Source organism: Diadema antillarum, unplaced genomic scaffold (genome assembly GCF_040938485.1).
Source record: "Diadema antillarum isolate AM-2024a unplaced genomic scaffold, OU_Dant_1.0 seq00000698_RagTag, whole genome shotgun sequence".
NCBI classification, from domain to species: Eukaryota; Metazoa; Echinodermata; class Echinoidea; order Diadematoida; family Diadematidae; genus Diadema; species Diadema antillarum.
The window spans coordinates 871,952-888,834 of record NW_027271603.1 but is presented as its reverse complement, the minus strand read 5'-3'; the positions used below and the strand labels follow the sequence as shown (position 1 = coordinate 888,834).

Below are 16,883 nucleotides of genomic sequence, written 5' to 3'. Positions count from 1 at the left end.
TTAGAAAGGTCACCCCTCATTAATGTAGTGGTAACAATATTTCCCAATCAGAACGGGAGGAGAGTGTGAAAGGGGACTACAGCCTGACGATGCTTTGTTTGTCTATTAACTGCTGAGATGTACCAATTCATCTCAAGTTTCTCGTATGTGATGGCATGAGAAGTTCTAGTGTTGAATGTGTTCACATCAGAGCTCAATTTCAAGCATTTCATTTCTTAAAAATTCTAATGTTAAGTATGGAACAAATGCCTTGTTAATTAATTTCATAACAAAAACAACACAGTCCATTCTAGTTATGTACACATACATTTTTATGTTGCCTACCTGCTTGCATTGTGGGGTAGTCATATCTGGGAGATATGTACATAGCAAATGTATTAAAGTACATGTAATGTGATTGTAGTGGCACCTCAGTAGAAGCAAAGTATCTTTAAGAACCTCTGAGAGACATGTTTTTTTTCCCATGTGTGTCTCTCCTGTATTCTGAAATATGATACAGTTTGAGTTATTGTCATTTGAGTCATAATCAGATCACAGTGTACATTTACAGCTTCCAAAATATGTGATTTGTGATTGTGTTTAGAGGTACTTGAGAACTGAAACCAACTACTGGTAGTTTGTAGCCAGTAATAGAAACTAGATTTTAGAGACAGAGTAAGGTCTTTTGCTTTGTCCTGCCTGCCCAATAATCATTTTCAGGGTTTTACTTCTTTCATGAGTGGTAAAAATATTTTTGTCATTCAGTGATATTGATTACAGAGATGTATTTTGAGCCTGCCTAACCTGCTGATGTGTGGACACTTTCATGCACAAAACGTGTGGAGCTAGGTTTCAATCTCTTTGTTCAACTTCAAACATGTATCAAAAGATACCTTTGCACTGGCATTGAAAGAATAGAATGTAACTGCCATTGTGTAACCATAATCACAAGATAGTTTGACTTTATTAATATAGAGCTACAGACTGTATAAGAGCTTTTTGAATTATTTTGATTTTTGTGTTACCAAGTAATTCAATCAAACTGTAAGTAATGGCTTACATTCTGTTTGCCACAGAAAGTATCTTTTTTGAAGTCACCATTTATAAAAACAACTTATTTGATTTGATTTGATAATGGTTTATTAGAATAAACATGCAAAGTAGTAGTCCAAAAGCTAGATTATAATGCATCACATGAAAAAACATAAATTTCATCAAACAACTATACATTATATGAACATTCTAACAATAACAAATACCGATTACATTAACAAAGCAAATACACAGCATCGTATAACACTTAAATTTCCCTGTAATTAATTCAATACAATATGAAATTCAATAAATATATTATGTATATCTTCTGTGAAAAATCTCATTGACCATTAACACTTTAATGCTCAGGTGTATGAATAACCAGCAGTGAATAGTATGTCTGGATTTTTTTTTTTCACAGTTACACATCAGCAGTAGAGCCAGCATGTTTCTAAGTTTGTGACAGCACTGTCAAGTCAAGTGATAATCAATTATCATTATGAGAGGGACTACAGGATATTAAAAAAAAAATATCAGCAAATTCATGTCTTGGGATACCAAGGATTACACAGCAATATCAAAGAAACGTTTGCAGTGAGCAGGTATTTTCTTCTCTAAGAACAAGCTTCTGTCATTGCCTGGCTTTGGGTTGCTGCAGTGAGTGATGGTTCTCAGTACATCAGGGAATAGGCTGGAATATTTGGATGCATTCAAATGAGTCATGGATATCGTTCCTTGAAGACTGAGTGATGAGCTTTCCAATGCATCTGTGTCAACTGAACATGTTTCAAAACTTTTGAGTCAAGTTGTTTGAAATGGTTATTGCTATGGTGGGCAAGCCTTGCAATTTTCTTTTGAAGTTTAGTTTTCATGAATGAACTTTGTTTTAATGGTATGCATAAAATTTTAATATTTGAATATGCGAATGAACTGGTCTCTTTGCCGACAGGAGAATTCTTTAGAAGGGTGAGAAAGCAGATGTGAACAAGCCTGTGGAATGTATTACCTGCAGTGCCGAGCCACATTGTAATGTGATCTCCTTCATCCGATACTTGAAAGCCACTGAGCGTCCTGGTATTATTGGAACCAGCAACTCAACAGTGGAACAGGAGATATTTTTCAGAGAGTGGCTCAAAATGGCATCATGGCCGAATGTCTCTCCCATGTCCATCAACGCATAGTTCATTGTGTAATATCTATATCATATGAACAATGAAATAATAAGGAATAGTAAGACACATGAATATATGAATAAATGAAGGAGGATATCCTTTACATACTTAGAAACCGGTGGTCTGTAATACATGTCAGTTTATCTAAAACAAGCTGTTCTGCAAAAAAAAAAAAATGAATAGAATAGAAAAGAAAAGAAATTGAAGCCTTGTAAATATTCAAGAACACATTGAATTCTATTATTGTAACTTGCACTTAAAAAGAGTGAATGGTATAAGATGTGAACACACGCTTGTACTCATTGTCCATGCCAAACTTGCTTCACAAAATTGAAGATGAACCTGAAATTATGAATGAGTTTGAATGATAACCTGAAATTATGAATGACTTTGAATAATAACCTGAAATTATGAATGACTTTGTGTGTTAAAAAATCAACTGTTTCTAACTTGCATTAACTCACTTGTTTCTTCTAAAGCTGAGTCATTTAGGTTACTTTGTCCACAATCTGTCATATGATTACACTCTAACTGAATACCTGTAGAGTGTTTCCCAAACAGGAAATAGTCCTACATGACTTTCCTCAGGAAAGAAAGAGAGGGAGAGAGAGAAGGAGGAAATATGTGGGAAGAGAAGTGGGACAGGTGACATATTGTCACACATGAGAGGAACTGACTGGAGGGAAGCATGGGTCTGGAGTTGGTTATTACAGTGACTGTTTTCTTTGGGGAAACGGGCTGTCCTTTCTATCATCTTCTGGCAAACCAAGGTGAAATTCAAGATTGGCCTGAAATTGAATTTTGTATTCATGGGGTATGCTGTGGTATGGACATTTGATACCATAGCCTCAGAGATTTGGGCTGAGTAGTGGGTTCAGCATTTGGTCAAGATGAAGGAGGGGGAGAGAAAAGAGAGAGAAAAAGGGGGGTCTGGGAGGGGGTAAGAGGTTTTGAAGCACATTTATAAAACTGAGAAGGAAGTTGGAAGTGTTTTCAATAAGTGCACAAATCCAGATAAAGAGAAAAAAAAACAAATGAAACTAGAAAAGCACTCAGAAAGCACAGACCTCCACCAAGCAGCTCTCTTTGCCAGCTCATTTCCCCTTGTACACGCATACTGAAAATTGCCCAATTTCCCAATGTAGGAGGCCTTTTGTTTACTTCATCAGCTTCCAGCTACACGGCGCCTCGCCCAAGCAGAGATCGTGCTTTAGAGCATGTACTGTACTGTATTCAAGCCTCAAATACATGCAGGTTGAACTCCCAAGTTCATTGACCCTATCTGCCAAAAGAAAAAAAAAACCTTCAAAAATGTGTACAAATTCCCAGATCACTACCAAAATTTAATCATCTGTTTCTTGTGTCAGTATAAACTTTTTATTCATGTTTCATCCAGATGTGTTCACAACTCTTTGAGTTATTTTGCACACAGACAAACAAATAAACAGACGTCGGCATTAACATAACTTCCTTTTCGATGGTAATTACGGAGGCTACCTGATTTGTTTCAGATTTCCATGTTTCTTCTATAAGTGATAATCTAGCCTCCAAGCTTTCCTTAGTGTTAGCCTTGTGGACGATTTACCTGACCAAGGAACAACCATAACATACCTAAGAAACTAAGAGAAAAGATAATAAAAACAACCAGATATTACTACCAATTCATCACTGAGCGTTTAATGAATGCGTTGATAATACATTGATATATCATGGTATGTAATATACAAACTGTGTTATGGGTCCCAATTCGTGACATATCATACAGTTGCAAAATGTGTGGTATATGCAATAATTACAAATTGATAAATCATGTTAAAATTGCATCAAGTCAACAGTATTATGAAAAATCACACTTGCCCTGTAAATAGTTTTTATGGAGTGGTACACACAATATCAGGCCTCCTCCATAACTTTATTTGTTAATAAGTTGTAAGACCTTACATATCGTCGCTGGGGCGACAAGACCTCGTATCTACAAAATGTCAAATGTTCAGGAGAGCCAAAAAACATGGCGGCCAAAGCACTGTGGTGAATGGGATAGCCTTTCCTTAGACATGCCGTGGTGGCTTCAATTTTGGAGTAAGACAGTTGGGATTTGGACAGGACATCACTTAACCCATTATTTGACCATTAATCCAAAAAAGTCATTTTCACCAAAATTGCAGATACAAGGTCTTGTCACCCCAGCGACGATATGTTATCATTCATATGTTTTTATTCATGATAATATCTCATTATAACTAGAAATGAGCCCCATCAGCATTTGCAAAAGCCAAAATCAAACAAACCTCGGTACTGGTATTGAGCTCCATCATGTACACTGACAGTAAAACCATGGCATGGGAGTCTACCTGCCCTAAAAAAATGTTCACACTTTTTGACAAGTAGTGACCATGTCTCTTGGGAAACTCCAAACTCATAAATGGGCATGAGAAATCCACAAACAAGTGCAGGATGTAACCAGCTACTTAACTTTCATGCTTGCACATAACAAAGGGGGAGGAGGTCACATGACTAGAACCCAGAATTTGCATTAGTGAGAGGTGAGTGAGTGTTTACATTGGCAAAGACTGGTGAAATAATGATGGAGATTTTGTTTTTTAATGCACTTCAGAGATGGGTTTTCCATTTTCAGTTTTTCACTGAGCTTTCATGAAGTTGCCAAGCACTTCCGCTGAAAGTCTGGAAAACTCTTGTTTTTCTTTGCTACCAATGAAAACATCCATAGCAAGTTAGATGTTCTTACAAATGAAACTGAGATTACATCTATTTCTTTTTGAAAAAAAAAAGAATAATATCCTCAAAGTTTCATACTCCTGTATGTGGATCACTAAGTACTAGTACTTCATCATAGAAACACATTATTTGGTCCAACTGACTTCTTTAAAATTGCTTGATACATACACTTAAGGTGTTGACCACAGAGCTTTCTCATGTGGCTAAACAAACTATTTGTTAAAAACTGCATTAAAGTATGTGAACACAAGTTGACTCTGTTATTTCCTATCAAGAAGCATTATGAGCCTGACTTTTGAGTTCAATATCATATACTTCCTATACGTGTTGTGTTTGACAGTGATATAAACAGAAACAAATCAGAGGAAATTTCATTCAAATCTCACTGAAAGTAAAGAAAAAGAGATGGAATGTCAAGCTCTTACCCATTGCAACAAAATAGTGATATTGGTCAACTTGTCCATGAAAGTATGTGAAATCTAACTTTCTTATATTTTGTCCCATTTCTGTTTGTTTGTGTATACTCTTTTTAGAAGTGTCAATATGAACATGCTATGATATTTCACATTAATTTGCTGATGGCTGATAGAGCAATTTGACCTGCCCCATTTTGTGTCACATACCATCTTTGCTTAAATGACATAATTCCAGTGACATCTTTGTTTGTTTCCTATTTGTGTGATTGTAGAACATTGAAGCCTTGATGTCAGAAGGGAACAAGTCTCGGACAGTGGCTGCCACCAACATGAATTCAGAGAGCAGCAGATCACATGCCGTCTTCAACATCACTCTCACACAGACACTGACAGATGTTGAGTCAGATGTAAGTCAAGATATCACATTACGTGTGAGGGACGTGCGACAGAAAGAAAAAAAAATTAATCCAACCTCGAAATATGCTCATCCCAGATAACTTGGGTTAATAGTGGAAAAACTATATGTACCTTAGCACACAATGGCAGTGCTGTATGATAGCATCATCTTCAAAGTATTAAGGAAAGAGCAATCAGCTTTTTTGCATTCTCTTTGTGAGGAATGGATTCACATGATGGCCAGATACTGCTCTTTTTCTTTTTGTTTATGCAAGTTCTGTTTCCCCCCCCCTTAGATTTACTTCCATTTCTTGTTTTAAACCTAGCTTTTTTTTTCTTCAACATATACTTTTACCTTAATTCTGCTTACAATTTTTCTTTTTGTTTCATGTTCACCCCCCTCCCCTTTTCTAAGATTGTTTTTAGCACTACATTTACAGTAATATTTTAGTGGTCCTTCTCTCCTGTCTCCTGTTTCATTAAAGAAATGGATATTACTTCCATTTCTCACCCTTCACAATTCATCTGCAGTCCTTCATTTCATGAACATATTTACAGGGCGAATTTGTGTCCTATAGATCTTTAATAGTCCCACTTTTATTTTGTTTTTCCTCAACTTTGTTTTTCCTCAAATTCTGTCCGTGCTCTCACCCACACTCTTGTATGTTGACCAGTATGGAAACAAATGTGATTAATACTTGAAAACTGATTTACAAGTACTATTTAAAGATAACATTGTACATAGATTTTATAGAAATTAGTTTCTTTGTCTTCACATAGGATAGTTTTGAGTGCTATTAAGTTTGTGAATATTGTTGCCATTCCTGTAATAGTTGCTTCATTGGTAATTTAAGAGGTTGTGTGTAATTCTTCCTGATACTGCTGGTACTCTGAAATTCTATTCCCTGCTCTAGACATCCATCCAAGCTGTCAAAGACATGTAGTGCATGTTGTTAGACCAAAATATTGCTGTCTCATGCAAGGTTGTAATGTGTATGCCCTCTCAATACACAGATGGCATTATGAATGTGATATAGGAATATGATGGTTCCACAGCTACCTATTAGTTGCCCTCTGCTTCATAACAAACCTAATAATCCAGGCATAAAGCCTACTCCTGCACCCTCTGTAGGCATAATGGGATAATCAAAATGATCACATCTCCAGAGTAGGTTGTCAATGGGCCGTGTCACTGCTGTAATAAGCCCAGCATATCGCCAAGTTTATATTCATTTTGCTCCTGATTAGATTCCACATTACCTTAGTGCTTTGACATTTGTTCTTAGACAGCTTACTGCTGTAGGGGTATGCCAGCACCCCACACACAGCTCTTCCGCTGCTGGTTAGCAATGATTTTAGTGTGTGTGTCATCAAGTACCTTTCAGAATCCAATGTGTTCACCCTTAATATCCATGTGTCAAATAAAAATGTTTAAGAGTGTCATTCAGTTGCTATAAGAAGTAGGTTGATTTATTAATTTCATCACAGTTCCCGAATTTCATTCAGACTCCTGTGATTTATCAATAGCTGTCATTTTTGTGGATGAATTATGAACAGAAGCCTTGATGACATTGACATCTGCAGCTGTGGCTCTACCCTCCAGTTTAATTCATCACATAGCACCATGTGTACACGTTGGTGTTTGTTAAATGCTTAGACAGCAGGTGATCAGATATCCTAGTCATACAATTGTATATTTCAGTAAAGGACATTATTTTAGATTTCCAGTAATCTACAGTGAAAATGGGTGATTACATCACATGCTTTTAATATTCTGAACAAGCAAATCATGACAAAATGTCAAATTTCTGTCAAGGTCGTATTTGCTGAGAAGTATATCATGGTTTTGTAGCAAGGAACCTGTGTTTGAAGCTCTTTGGTTAGTAGCAGGAGAAATGTTATGGTTTGGAAATGATTTAAGATTTGAATTTCTTCTTTGAAGTAATTATACATTGACATCATCCTTTCAACTATGAAATGTGGGAATAAAGTGGAAGAAACACAAATTTATTCAATATCTTATATCTTTGCATGGGCTGTAGGTTGTGGTTGTGCTTGTCATCTAGACTCTGAAGATAAGGAGTTGTATGTCTCAGTGCATGAACTATCCTGGACCTCTTAGATTACCCTCTACGAAAAGGAGCTTAAATCTCTGAGAATTTCAAACTTTATAGTGTAGAAAGTTTACAGTAATAAAGGCAGGTGGTGTTGTACCAGTGTTGTGAAAGGCTACATAGAGGCGCACAAATTGCCTTGTATACCATGTTTGTGTATGCTGATCAATCAGGAGCCTACTCTTTCCCTTGTTTAGTTAGCCTGGTTGGTTGGCTTCAGGATGTTTTCTTCTCACCTCCTAATTCCTCTGTCTCCTTGTGATGTCACCAACCCTTACCATGTCCAGTCCATGATGAAATTCATATTCCATTTAAATATTCAGCACAATGGCAGCATAACAAAGAAGTAGGTTCACCTAGAAAAGTGTTTGGAAATCAACATTGCCACAATCCAAATTTGGTACATGCAGTGTTCTCAAGTATAGACAGTAAGATGTAGGGAATGCATGATATTGTTATCAATGACAAAGAATAATTCTCATGATACAGCTGAGAGAAATGTCAAATGATATGCTACCCATACAGACTGCTTGCATGTTTACAGAACCTAGGAAGGAGAAATGTGAAAGGTTAAATAGGAGTACACAGTGAAAGAAAGGGAAAGGAATGAGAAACTGAAGACAGGTAGGGATATAATGAACAAATAGCAGGCAATGAGATACACTGTACTTCTGTTAGCATGTAATATTCAAGTTAAGGCATTTGATGTCATTATGTCAGTGTTTGGGCAATGCTCAGTGAATGTCAGACCTTGAAAAAAATGTTTTAGTCTCAACATTTCTTATGTGTTGGAAATGGATATGAAGAGCTTACCTTTAGAAATATCTCGTAATATTGAAGATTTCTTGAAAAACAAGTTTGTATTTTTGAAAAGCACCAGACAACTTGTTTTAAGCCAGATGATAAAGTGACATAATATTTAAACTAATGAGAATTGCTCTTAGTGTCCTTTGGGTTCACAATTCAGGCACTATACAAACAACAGTGAAATCATACCCTTCCTTTATTTTAAATAATAACAGACAGTAAAGCCTGACTCTCAAACAGAAATAGTTTGGTTGTTCATGAATGCAGCACATGACATATATCTGTCACAATATTTCATTGTTTGTCTGGATAGAAGCTTGACTATGTAGATCAGGAGTGGATCATTTTGTGATTAGAAACAAATAAGAGATTGTAACTGATTGACAATCAGTTACAATGAAAACATCTCGATGGAAGAATTTCATGAATATGAAAAATTAGAGATTGTCAAAGAAAGAGGGAGACAGCCGTGCAGGAGACATTCATGTTGTTTTCACATCACTCATTGTGGATAGAAGGCATGGTGCATTTCTCCCAAGATGTTCGAAAGTGCAGGACTGCTTTTTGATTGTAATTATCTGTGGCGGCCTGCTCAGATCAACTCATCTCCGATCATGGAACTCCAGCTATACATGTCTCCCTGACTTTGCCTCCTGTAGTTTAGAGCAAGCTGCAATGAAAATATCTAGAATGTCTAGGTTTGACAAGAAGTGTTCATAACACTCTGTGATCTCATGTTTGTAGCTACTGTCTGCACGACATGGTGGGGGGATACTGGGATTTAATTTCATTTTCTTTCTTCTATTTTATTTGAATTCTTGCCTCTTCTGAATCCAATAAGTGTCACATAGCCAATTTTGAAGAGAGTTCAAGATGTGGGGGAGATGGTTTATTGGTCTTTTCTATATTGGGATTGTGTGCTGGCAGAAGGGATCAGTTTGAAGGCAAAAGCAAAGATGTGAAGACAGACTCTTTTTTTTTTTTTTTTTTTTTTTTTGGTCATGTGTGCAGGAGTGATATAAAGGCCCTGCCTATGGGGAAGTGTAATCATTGAATGTTGTACCATCATGGCTCATGCTACGTATCATCTTGGGTGAATAATTTCATGTTCAGAAGAGGAATAGAAGAATTTCCATTTCTTTAACTTTTAACTGGAGGTAAATATGATGAATTGCTTTTGCTGGGGGTAGAAAAAAGTCAATACTGTAGGTGCTGTATGTATCATCATTGATATTTCACTTGCAGCTAAACCTATTTCTTTGTTATCTGACATCAAGGAATTCATGTGTTAAAGTTTACATATCTTTTTTATGGGGGGGGGGGTGTGATGGGGTGATATGCAATAATGGTTTTGTACAATATGTGTATATTGATTGTCGCGGTACCGCGTCGAGTCAAACTAACGGCTCGTTCGAATTTTTCAGAGCCCGCTCTGTTCTAGTACGAAACCATTATTGCATGATTACTAAGACATGAGAGCACTTTGGGGCGAGTAAGTCTCACAGTTTTAGTTATATGAAAGGTACTTTAACCTGAAACACAAACTAAGACATGGAAACTCAGGGAAACTTTTGAGGTACCAAAACTTTATATTATCTTTAAAGCATCTTTGTACAAGGACAGAAAATGATTGAAGTACAAACTTGTACATGTTCACCATGTCCTACCATTTGTATTGAAAGCCTTTTGAACTCTCTTGATCCTTTCATCATCTGGTTATGTTCCATATATACTGCAATATCTTTAAATCTTGATTATAGATGCTGCTTTTCATTATGATAACGTGTTTGGGACATAAAGTACACATCAATTGAGCATAGTTAGAGAACACGTCTTGCTGTTCCATTATGTGTTATGTGCTGTAGGCTACAAAGTCTTTTCAGCCAACATCGTCTCACTAACCATTTTCTATTCATGTTTGTTGTTCCACCCCTGCATTCTCTTATTACAAACTGCATCTTCTTGTCCCATCCATCCATCTGTTTGTCTGTCTGTTCGTCTGCCTTCACCCATTCTTGGGTCACCATGCTGTCAAATAAACTCTTCTACAGGAGAAAACAGACACCCAGAGAGTGGTAAGATTTGTTTTGCTCACAATGTGCAGCTGTGTCTAATGGTGGATTGTTATCCTGCCCATTGTGTTTCAGGGACAGTGGCTATCCCTATCCTTTTTACTTTTAGAAAGTCTGTTTACTGCCTTTCTTGATTTTATATTTTTACCTTGGAACAATTTTATGGATTTTTTTTAATTTATATGCAGTTCATTTTTTATTGCCATTAATGCCTCTTTCCTGTCATTCTTTTACTAAAAAAGAATAAAAGTTTTTTTTTTTTCTTTTTTTTTTTCAGTTGGGAATATGTTGTATTGAATCAGATCAAGCCAAGAGAGTGCTAATTTTATTTTTGCATAGTGATATATCTCCCTTACACCTCAAACAGTTCTCTGCCTTTCACTCTGATCTTGTTGTTTCTTTATTTCTTTATCTCCCAATATTGTGCCTGACTGACTTTGCATTTTAGTCGCCAACACCTTTTCCATAGTTTGTAGCAACGTGACTGATATGTGCAAGGTTTAATATGTCATATTAGAGACTTTGGTGTATACACATACACTGAATTACATGTATATCTTGAAGTGAAATGCAGCAGTAAAACTCTGCACCACTTCATATGATCAGAATTTCCGCAGATTTCCAGAATGTTGCCCTCTTTTTAAAGGCTCTCCTTTAAAAGTGAAGGTCCATACCATGTTCAAGTAGACTGTGCTGAAGAGAATATACTCAAACAGTTGCAGAGGTTTCATCAACTTTGGACCTGAAATGATGGAGCTGAGGAATTTGAAAATACATGTTTGCATATAAAAGAAGTAGCAGCAGCCACATATATGCAAATTAGATGAGTTAATGATGTCATTGCCTCATAGGCCTCCCATTCACATGCATACAAATTTGATTTAATTTCCATTTTTGACAAGAAATCATGTATAAAACCTTTTTCTTCTTTCTCTTTTTTTAAGGGAATAACTTTAATAACAACAACATTTAAGGAGAAAGGTCATAAGTCCTGCTAAATTATTAGCCCAAACAAGATCTGTATGACATGCTTGTGTACAAATCAGTTGGAAAGTTATGAGGTGATGACATCACACTCTATGCATTTTCACCTGTGTAAACTGAAGGGTTTGAATGCAATGATACTTTAAAATATGCCATTAACAGTCCATCTCACTTCTTACTTTAAATTATTCAAATCAATGTGAAGATGGTATGGAATTGCACTTTAAGGAGAGGTTATTTCAAAGCTATTGGCTAATAAGATCCCTGCAATAAGCATGGCAATACTATACATAGCCAGCTCTGTTTTAAAAAATGAGATAAAGTTTCTATTTTTTCCTGTCCTTGGTGGTGTTGCTGTGATGTATATTGTACATGGCCACACATCACAAAACCTTCAAGAAAAAGCTGCTCAGAATGACTCTTGCAAGCTAAAAATATGTGTTTTGGGTCAACATGGCTGATATCAAGTTCTTGTTATTTTCTGATAGAGTAATCCTTTTGCTACCATTATCTGGAGGTTGGAGTGTTAGTGTATTGGAGAAGTGATTTTTATTTTTTTTAAACCCTTGTTTTTATTTTGCTTGGTTTGCTCCAGTCTTTAACCACGACATGCATGGAAGTGTAAGAAAAACTTGTACTTGTACATGCTTACTCAAAAAGGTCATTTGAGCATTGATACTTTGTAGTAATCCTATATGATATGAGCACATTCTCTAGAGAATTAAAGGTCAGTGCAAACCAGTTGACCCATAACACTGTCTCAAAAGGAACTTTCTTTGGAAGGTGAATTCTCAATCTCCTATTTCAATGTGTTAAGACAATCCAATTTGGACAACTTTTTAATGAGATAAAACCTGAGAAGCAAAAGCAAAAGATAGCTATACATGCACAATCATAATGCGGGACATTATAAGATATTTTGAATTCAGTGTACCTTTTTTACTGATATTAACTGCTAACTTAGAAGTTGTATCAATCAGTAAAAGATTTCTGCATACTTTAATTCTGTGGTAGCCCAGTTGGTCAGTAGTCCTAACACAGAGTAGAGAGCAATTAATCATTGGACAAGCATTAGTTATTGGGAAGCAAAATTAAATGGTTCTTCCATGTTGGGTTGTCTGCCAAGTTTAATCTTCACTGGATATCATGTTTTCTAACCAACTCATAGTTCTTATGTAAATGGGTCAATGGACAAACATGTGTCTGCAGTTGCAAGGTGTCTCTTTTTGTTTTACTTGAGCAGCTACAGTGCAGTCCTGTGTTTCTTCCTTCCTTGTCTATTGTGAGCTGAAAACAGTACTCATTGTGATGATGATATTATTATTATTGTTATTATGACTATTATTGATAAATTAATTAATTTATTTGTTTACTTATTTATTATTTATTTATTTATTTATTTATTTATTTATTTATTCATTTCGATGTGTATTGGTTATGCTGTCTCCTTTTCATAACACAGCATATATGCATCTTTATCATTCTATCAAAATAGAACTCCAACATAGAAGTAAGAAATGAAGATAGAAGTAAAGAAAATTTACTTTATGGTGTATGCAGTTTATGCTTTAGACTGATTTGCAATTTCTTGATTTATATTCTTTTAGTGCTTTAATAAAATCATGTGTCCTTTTCTTTACCTACCTACAAGAATGGAATAAGTGATTTTCACTAAAATGTCTATAATAACATTAAATGTATTTCTTCAAGGTGCATTAAGTCACAAATGTTGATGACACACATGCATATTCATGAAATCATGTTTGTTTAATGTCAAACCAATGTATTTCAATATGAAAATATCCACAGCTTTTTTAAAATAATGTGGCAGAACATCTTCTAAATGCTAAACTAATGACCTGTTGTAACCTGTGTTTACAAACAAACCAATTTAAGTAGTCTTTCCCACAAATGGCTGCAGATGATACATTGTAGTTGTTGCTGATCAGCTGCTACTGAAAGTTGCTATTTTACGTTCTAATGCACAATTAAAAAAATGCAATACTATCTTCTGACTGAGCAATATAATGACATTCAAAGAGATGGAGAAATGCTCTAGAATATCAATATTCTAAAATTATGCTGTTACTGTCAAGATATCTCAGAACAAAATAACCTTTGCCATAACAATTTATTAGCAGTAAACTGTTACCAAGTGGTACATTCAAAAAAATTACTGTTCTTGGGGAAAATAGAGTATGATAAATCTGCTTACTTCCAGAATTTTACTTATATGTAAGTGGTTAATGATCATTTTAAGTAGTTTCATTTTCACACAAAGTTAGAGACATTTTTAGCAAACTGGAAACATTGCCTTTCTACTAATATATATGCCTAAAATCACTTTCTGCCAGTTTATTCATGCCATTAGTGATGCTCTGAACTGAGAGATAGAAATCTAATCAACTGCCTGCCTGTGATTTGTTGTTAATCCCTGTTTGTTTTCATCTTTCAGGTGACAGGAGAAAAAGTCAGTAAGATCAGCTTGGTTGACTTGGCAGGGAGTGAGCGGGTGCATAAAACCGGGTCATCAGGTGAAAGGTTACGAGAAGGAAGTAACATCAACAAGTAAGTTCCTCACAGGCATCCACAGCAGTTTCGCATGTAGTTGTCATGGTAACAGCAGTGTTATGAACAAGTGGTAGCACTAGCGCTGGAGGCAGTTTTGGGAATGCGAGCACTTGAAGCACTTTTTAAAGGGCAGAGTTTTCCATCTTTTTTCAAATCAGCATATTCATCAGAAGAGGTGGCTTGCAGCATTATGTGTTTCATCATGAATTGCTTGTAGCCTATGTTTATTATACTTTTCATATCATAACTTAACCCGTTGAGGACGAGTCCCGAGTATACTCGGGCAAGGGTCTATGGGAAATGTGTGTTGTAGCAAAGTCAGCATGCCCTCAATGAGTTAAAATACCTCTTAAGAAACAATAATCAGGACTTTTTGAAGAATGTGTTAAGTTTGGTAAAGTAATTTTGTACTGAGAGAATTTTGTGGGAATTTTTAGTCTCTTAACAACATTTTGGTTTATTTTACCAGTTTATTTCATATTGTGCTTTGGTCTTCCAATCCCTCTCACCGTCCCCTCCCACACCCCCCCCCCCCAAAAAAAAAAACCCACAAACAAAACAAACAAACAAACAACAACAAAACAACAACAACAACAGGTAGATATCACATCTTGTTTGTTTCCACATGTTCATTTACTCTCTCTTTTGTTGCCGTTGTATTATGTGATTTTTACTTGCAATATGTGCTATTTGTGACAGGGCTGACTTGAAAAGTAGGTCCTTGGGCCCTGAATGTGACTACCCTGTGCACTTTTTAACTAAAACTGATTAAATGAATAATGTATAAAACATTACTTTCTCAGACAGCAGATCCTGTAGACATGTAAAGAAGTCAGTTAGAACAGGTGGGAGTGATAAGTGAAAATACAGATATACAAGAAGGAAAGAGATGTATACTTTCCATTCAATAGATTCACTGACATTATGTCAGTACTATGGTAAATCAAATTTCAGTTTTAAAGTATTTTCTACCAAGCTTTGCTCCACAGATACAGTATGCTGCATGTCGTCGGATGACATACTAGTTTTGGTGTGTCTATTTTCATGGTACCGCGTATGCCTACATTAGTCTTTCCATGTGAAGTGACATGTGCTTCATCTTGTCCACCTCTCTTCCTCCATGTGTAGGTCACTCACAACTCTAGGCCTGGTCATCTCAGCCCTGGCTGACCAATCAGCTGGCAAGAAAACCAAGAACAACTTTGTGCCTTACCGAGACTCAGTCCTCACTTGGCTTCTAAAGGTACTTTACAAACATTAATTCATATCTCCATTGTTATACTCTTGCTTGTTATACCAAGGTAATTCAAAAACATATTTTTCATCTGATTAAAAGCAATTTGACAGTTTTCATCAATAATAATGAAAGTTATAGAATGATAGGATTGGGATGTACCTAGAAGTCTGATTTTATAGTGAAACACATGGTAAGCCTATTAATTCTGTCTATTTCCAGCAATATATTCAATTATCAATTCATTCCTTTGTTAATATTTTTGCTCTGTACTGAGGGGAGTAAGATGAAGTGATGATGAAGTATTTCCAAACCTTCATTCTTTGTGATATTGATTTTATTTCATAATTTGATTTATTTTGCCTGCTGCTAGGAATGTCTTGGAGGTAACAGTAAGACTGTAATGGTAGCAACAGTGAGTCCAGCAGCAGATAACTATGAGGAGACGATATCTACGCTACGCTACGCTGATCGGGCCAAAAGGATCGTCAATCATGCTGTCATCAATGAAGATCCTAATGCAAAGGTAAACCATTCGGCATGAAGATTCACTGTCCTTGTTCCCTATTCGCAGACGTGGTAATTTGGTGAATAAAAAGATTATCTTCACTGTGTTTCAAGGGAAAGTTGAAACTATTTTTTTTTTTAAGTCTTGGTGAAGTTTATGTGAAAGTAAAGAATCTTTGCTGTGGCAACCATATGACGAGCGTGTATATACACATTGTATGTAACTATTTAAAAAAGAAACAACTATGGAAAGGAGAAAAGAAAGTATATCACAAACCTTGTAACATCAAGAGATGGAATATAATGGGAAAGAGCTTTCCTTATTATCCTCCTCAGATTTTCTATTTAAGATTTCCATCAATAAGTGCTCCATTACTACTGTGGAATGAATACATATGTGACCCTGCATCTCAAAACGAACAAAAAGTCGCCAGACATGGATTTTTAGTTAAGGGCAGATTCTGAAAGAGCAGACTCTAAGCTTTAAAATGATGTATAACTCAATTCAAATGGACTCCCCTAACCTATCTAAATACTGGAAAGAAAGCACACATTCTGGAAAAGTGTGAATTGAGAAAAGAGGTTGTGAAGTACAGGGCCTATGCAAGCGCTAATCTCTACCAAGCCGTGCTAGCTGTGTGACGAAAGGGACAAAGCTCAGGATGTAAACCACTGGAGCAACAATAATGAAGGGATTATCAGATTAGGCTGAAATTGAGCATGTTCTATTAACACATTCTGTCCATGATTAATGCCAACTTTCAAAGCAGTAGCATTATCCTGTCAAAAGATATTAGACTTGAAAGTGAAGAGTGTGCAAAGGATTTCAAGAAATAAAAAGGGGCCTCTAAGACATACCT

The 16,883-nt window shown here is 35.9% G+C and overlaps 1 protein-coding gene across 1 annotated transcript in view; it reads left to right on the top strand.

Annotated features, from left to right (window-relative positions):
- The window catches only part of LOC139737667 (kinesin-like protein KIF13A), an 87,640-nt gene that overhangs the window by 30,208 nt on the left and 40,549 nt on the right, over positions 1-16,883 (top strand). Inside the window, exons 5-9 of the mRNA XM_071648344.1 lie at positions 5,611-5,745; positions 10,707-10,730; positions 14,167-14,279; positions 15,411-15,525; positions 15,890-16,042. Coding sequence (XP_071504445.1) covers positions 5,611-5,745; positions 10,707-10,730; positions 14,167-14,279; positions 15,411-15,525; positions 15,890-16,042 — 540 coding nt within the window. The remainder of the gene's footprint in view (positions 1-5,610; positions 5,746-10,706; positions 10,731-14,166; positions 14,280-15,410; positions 15,526-15,889; positions 16,043-16,883) is intronic.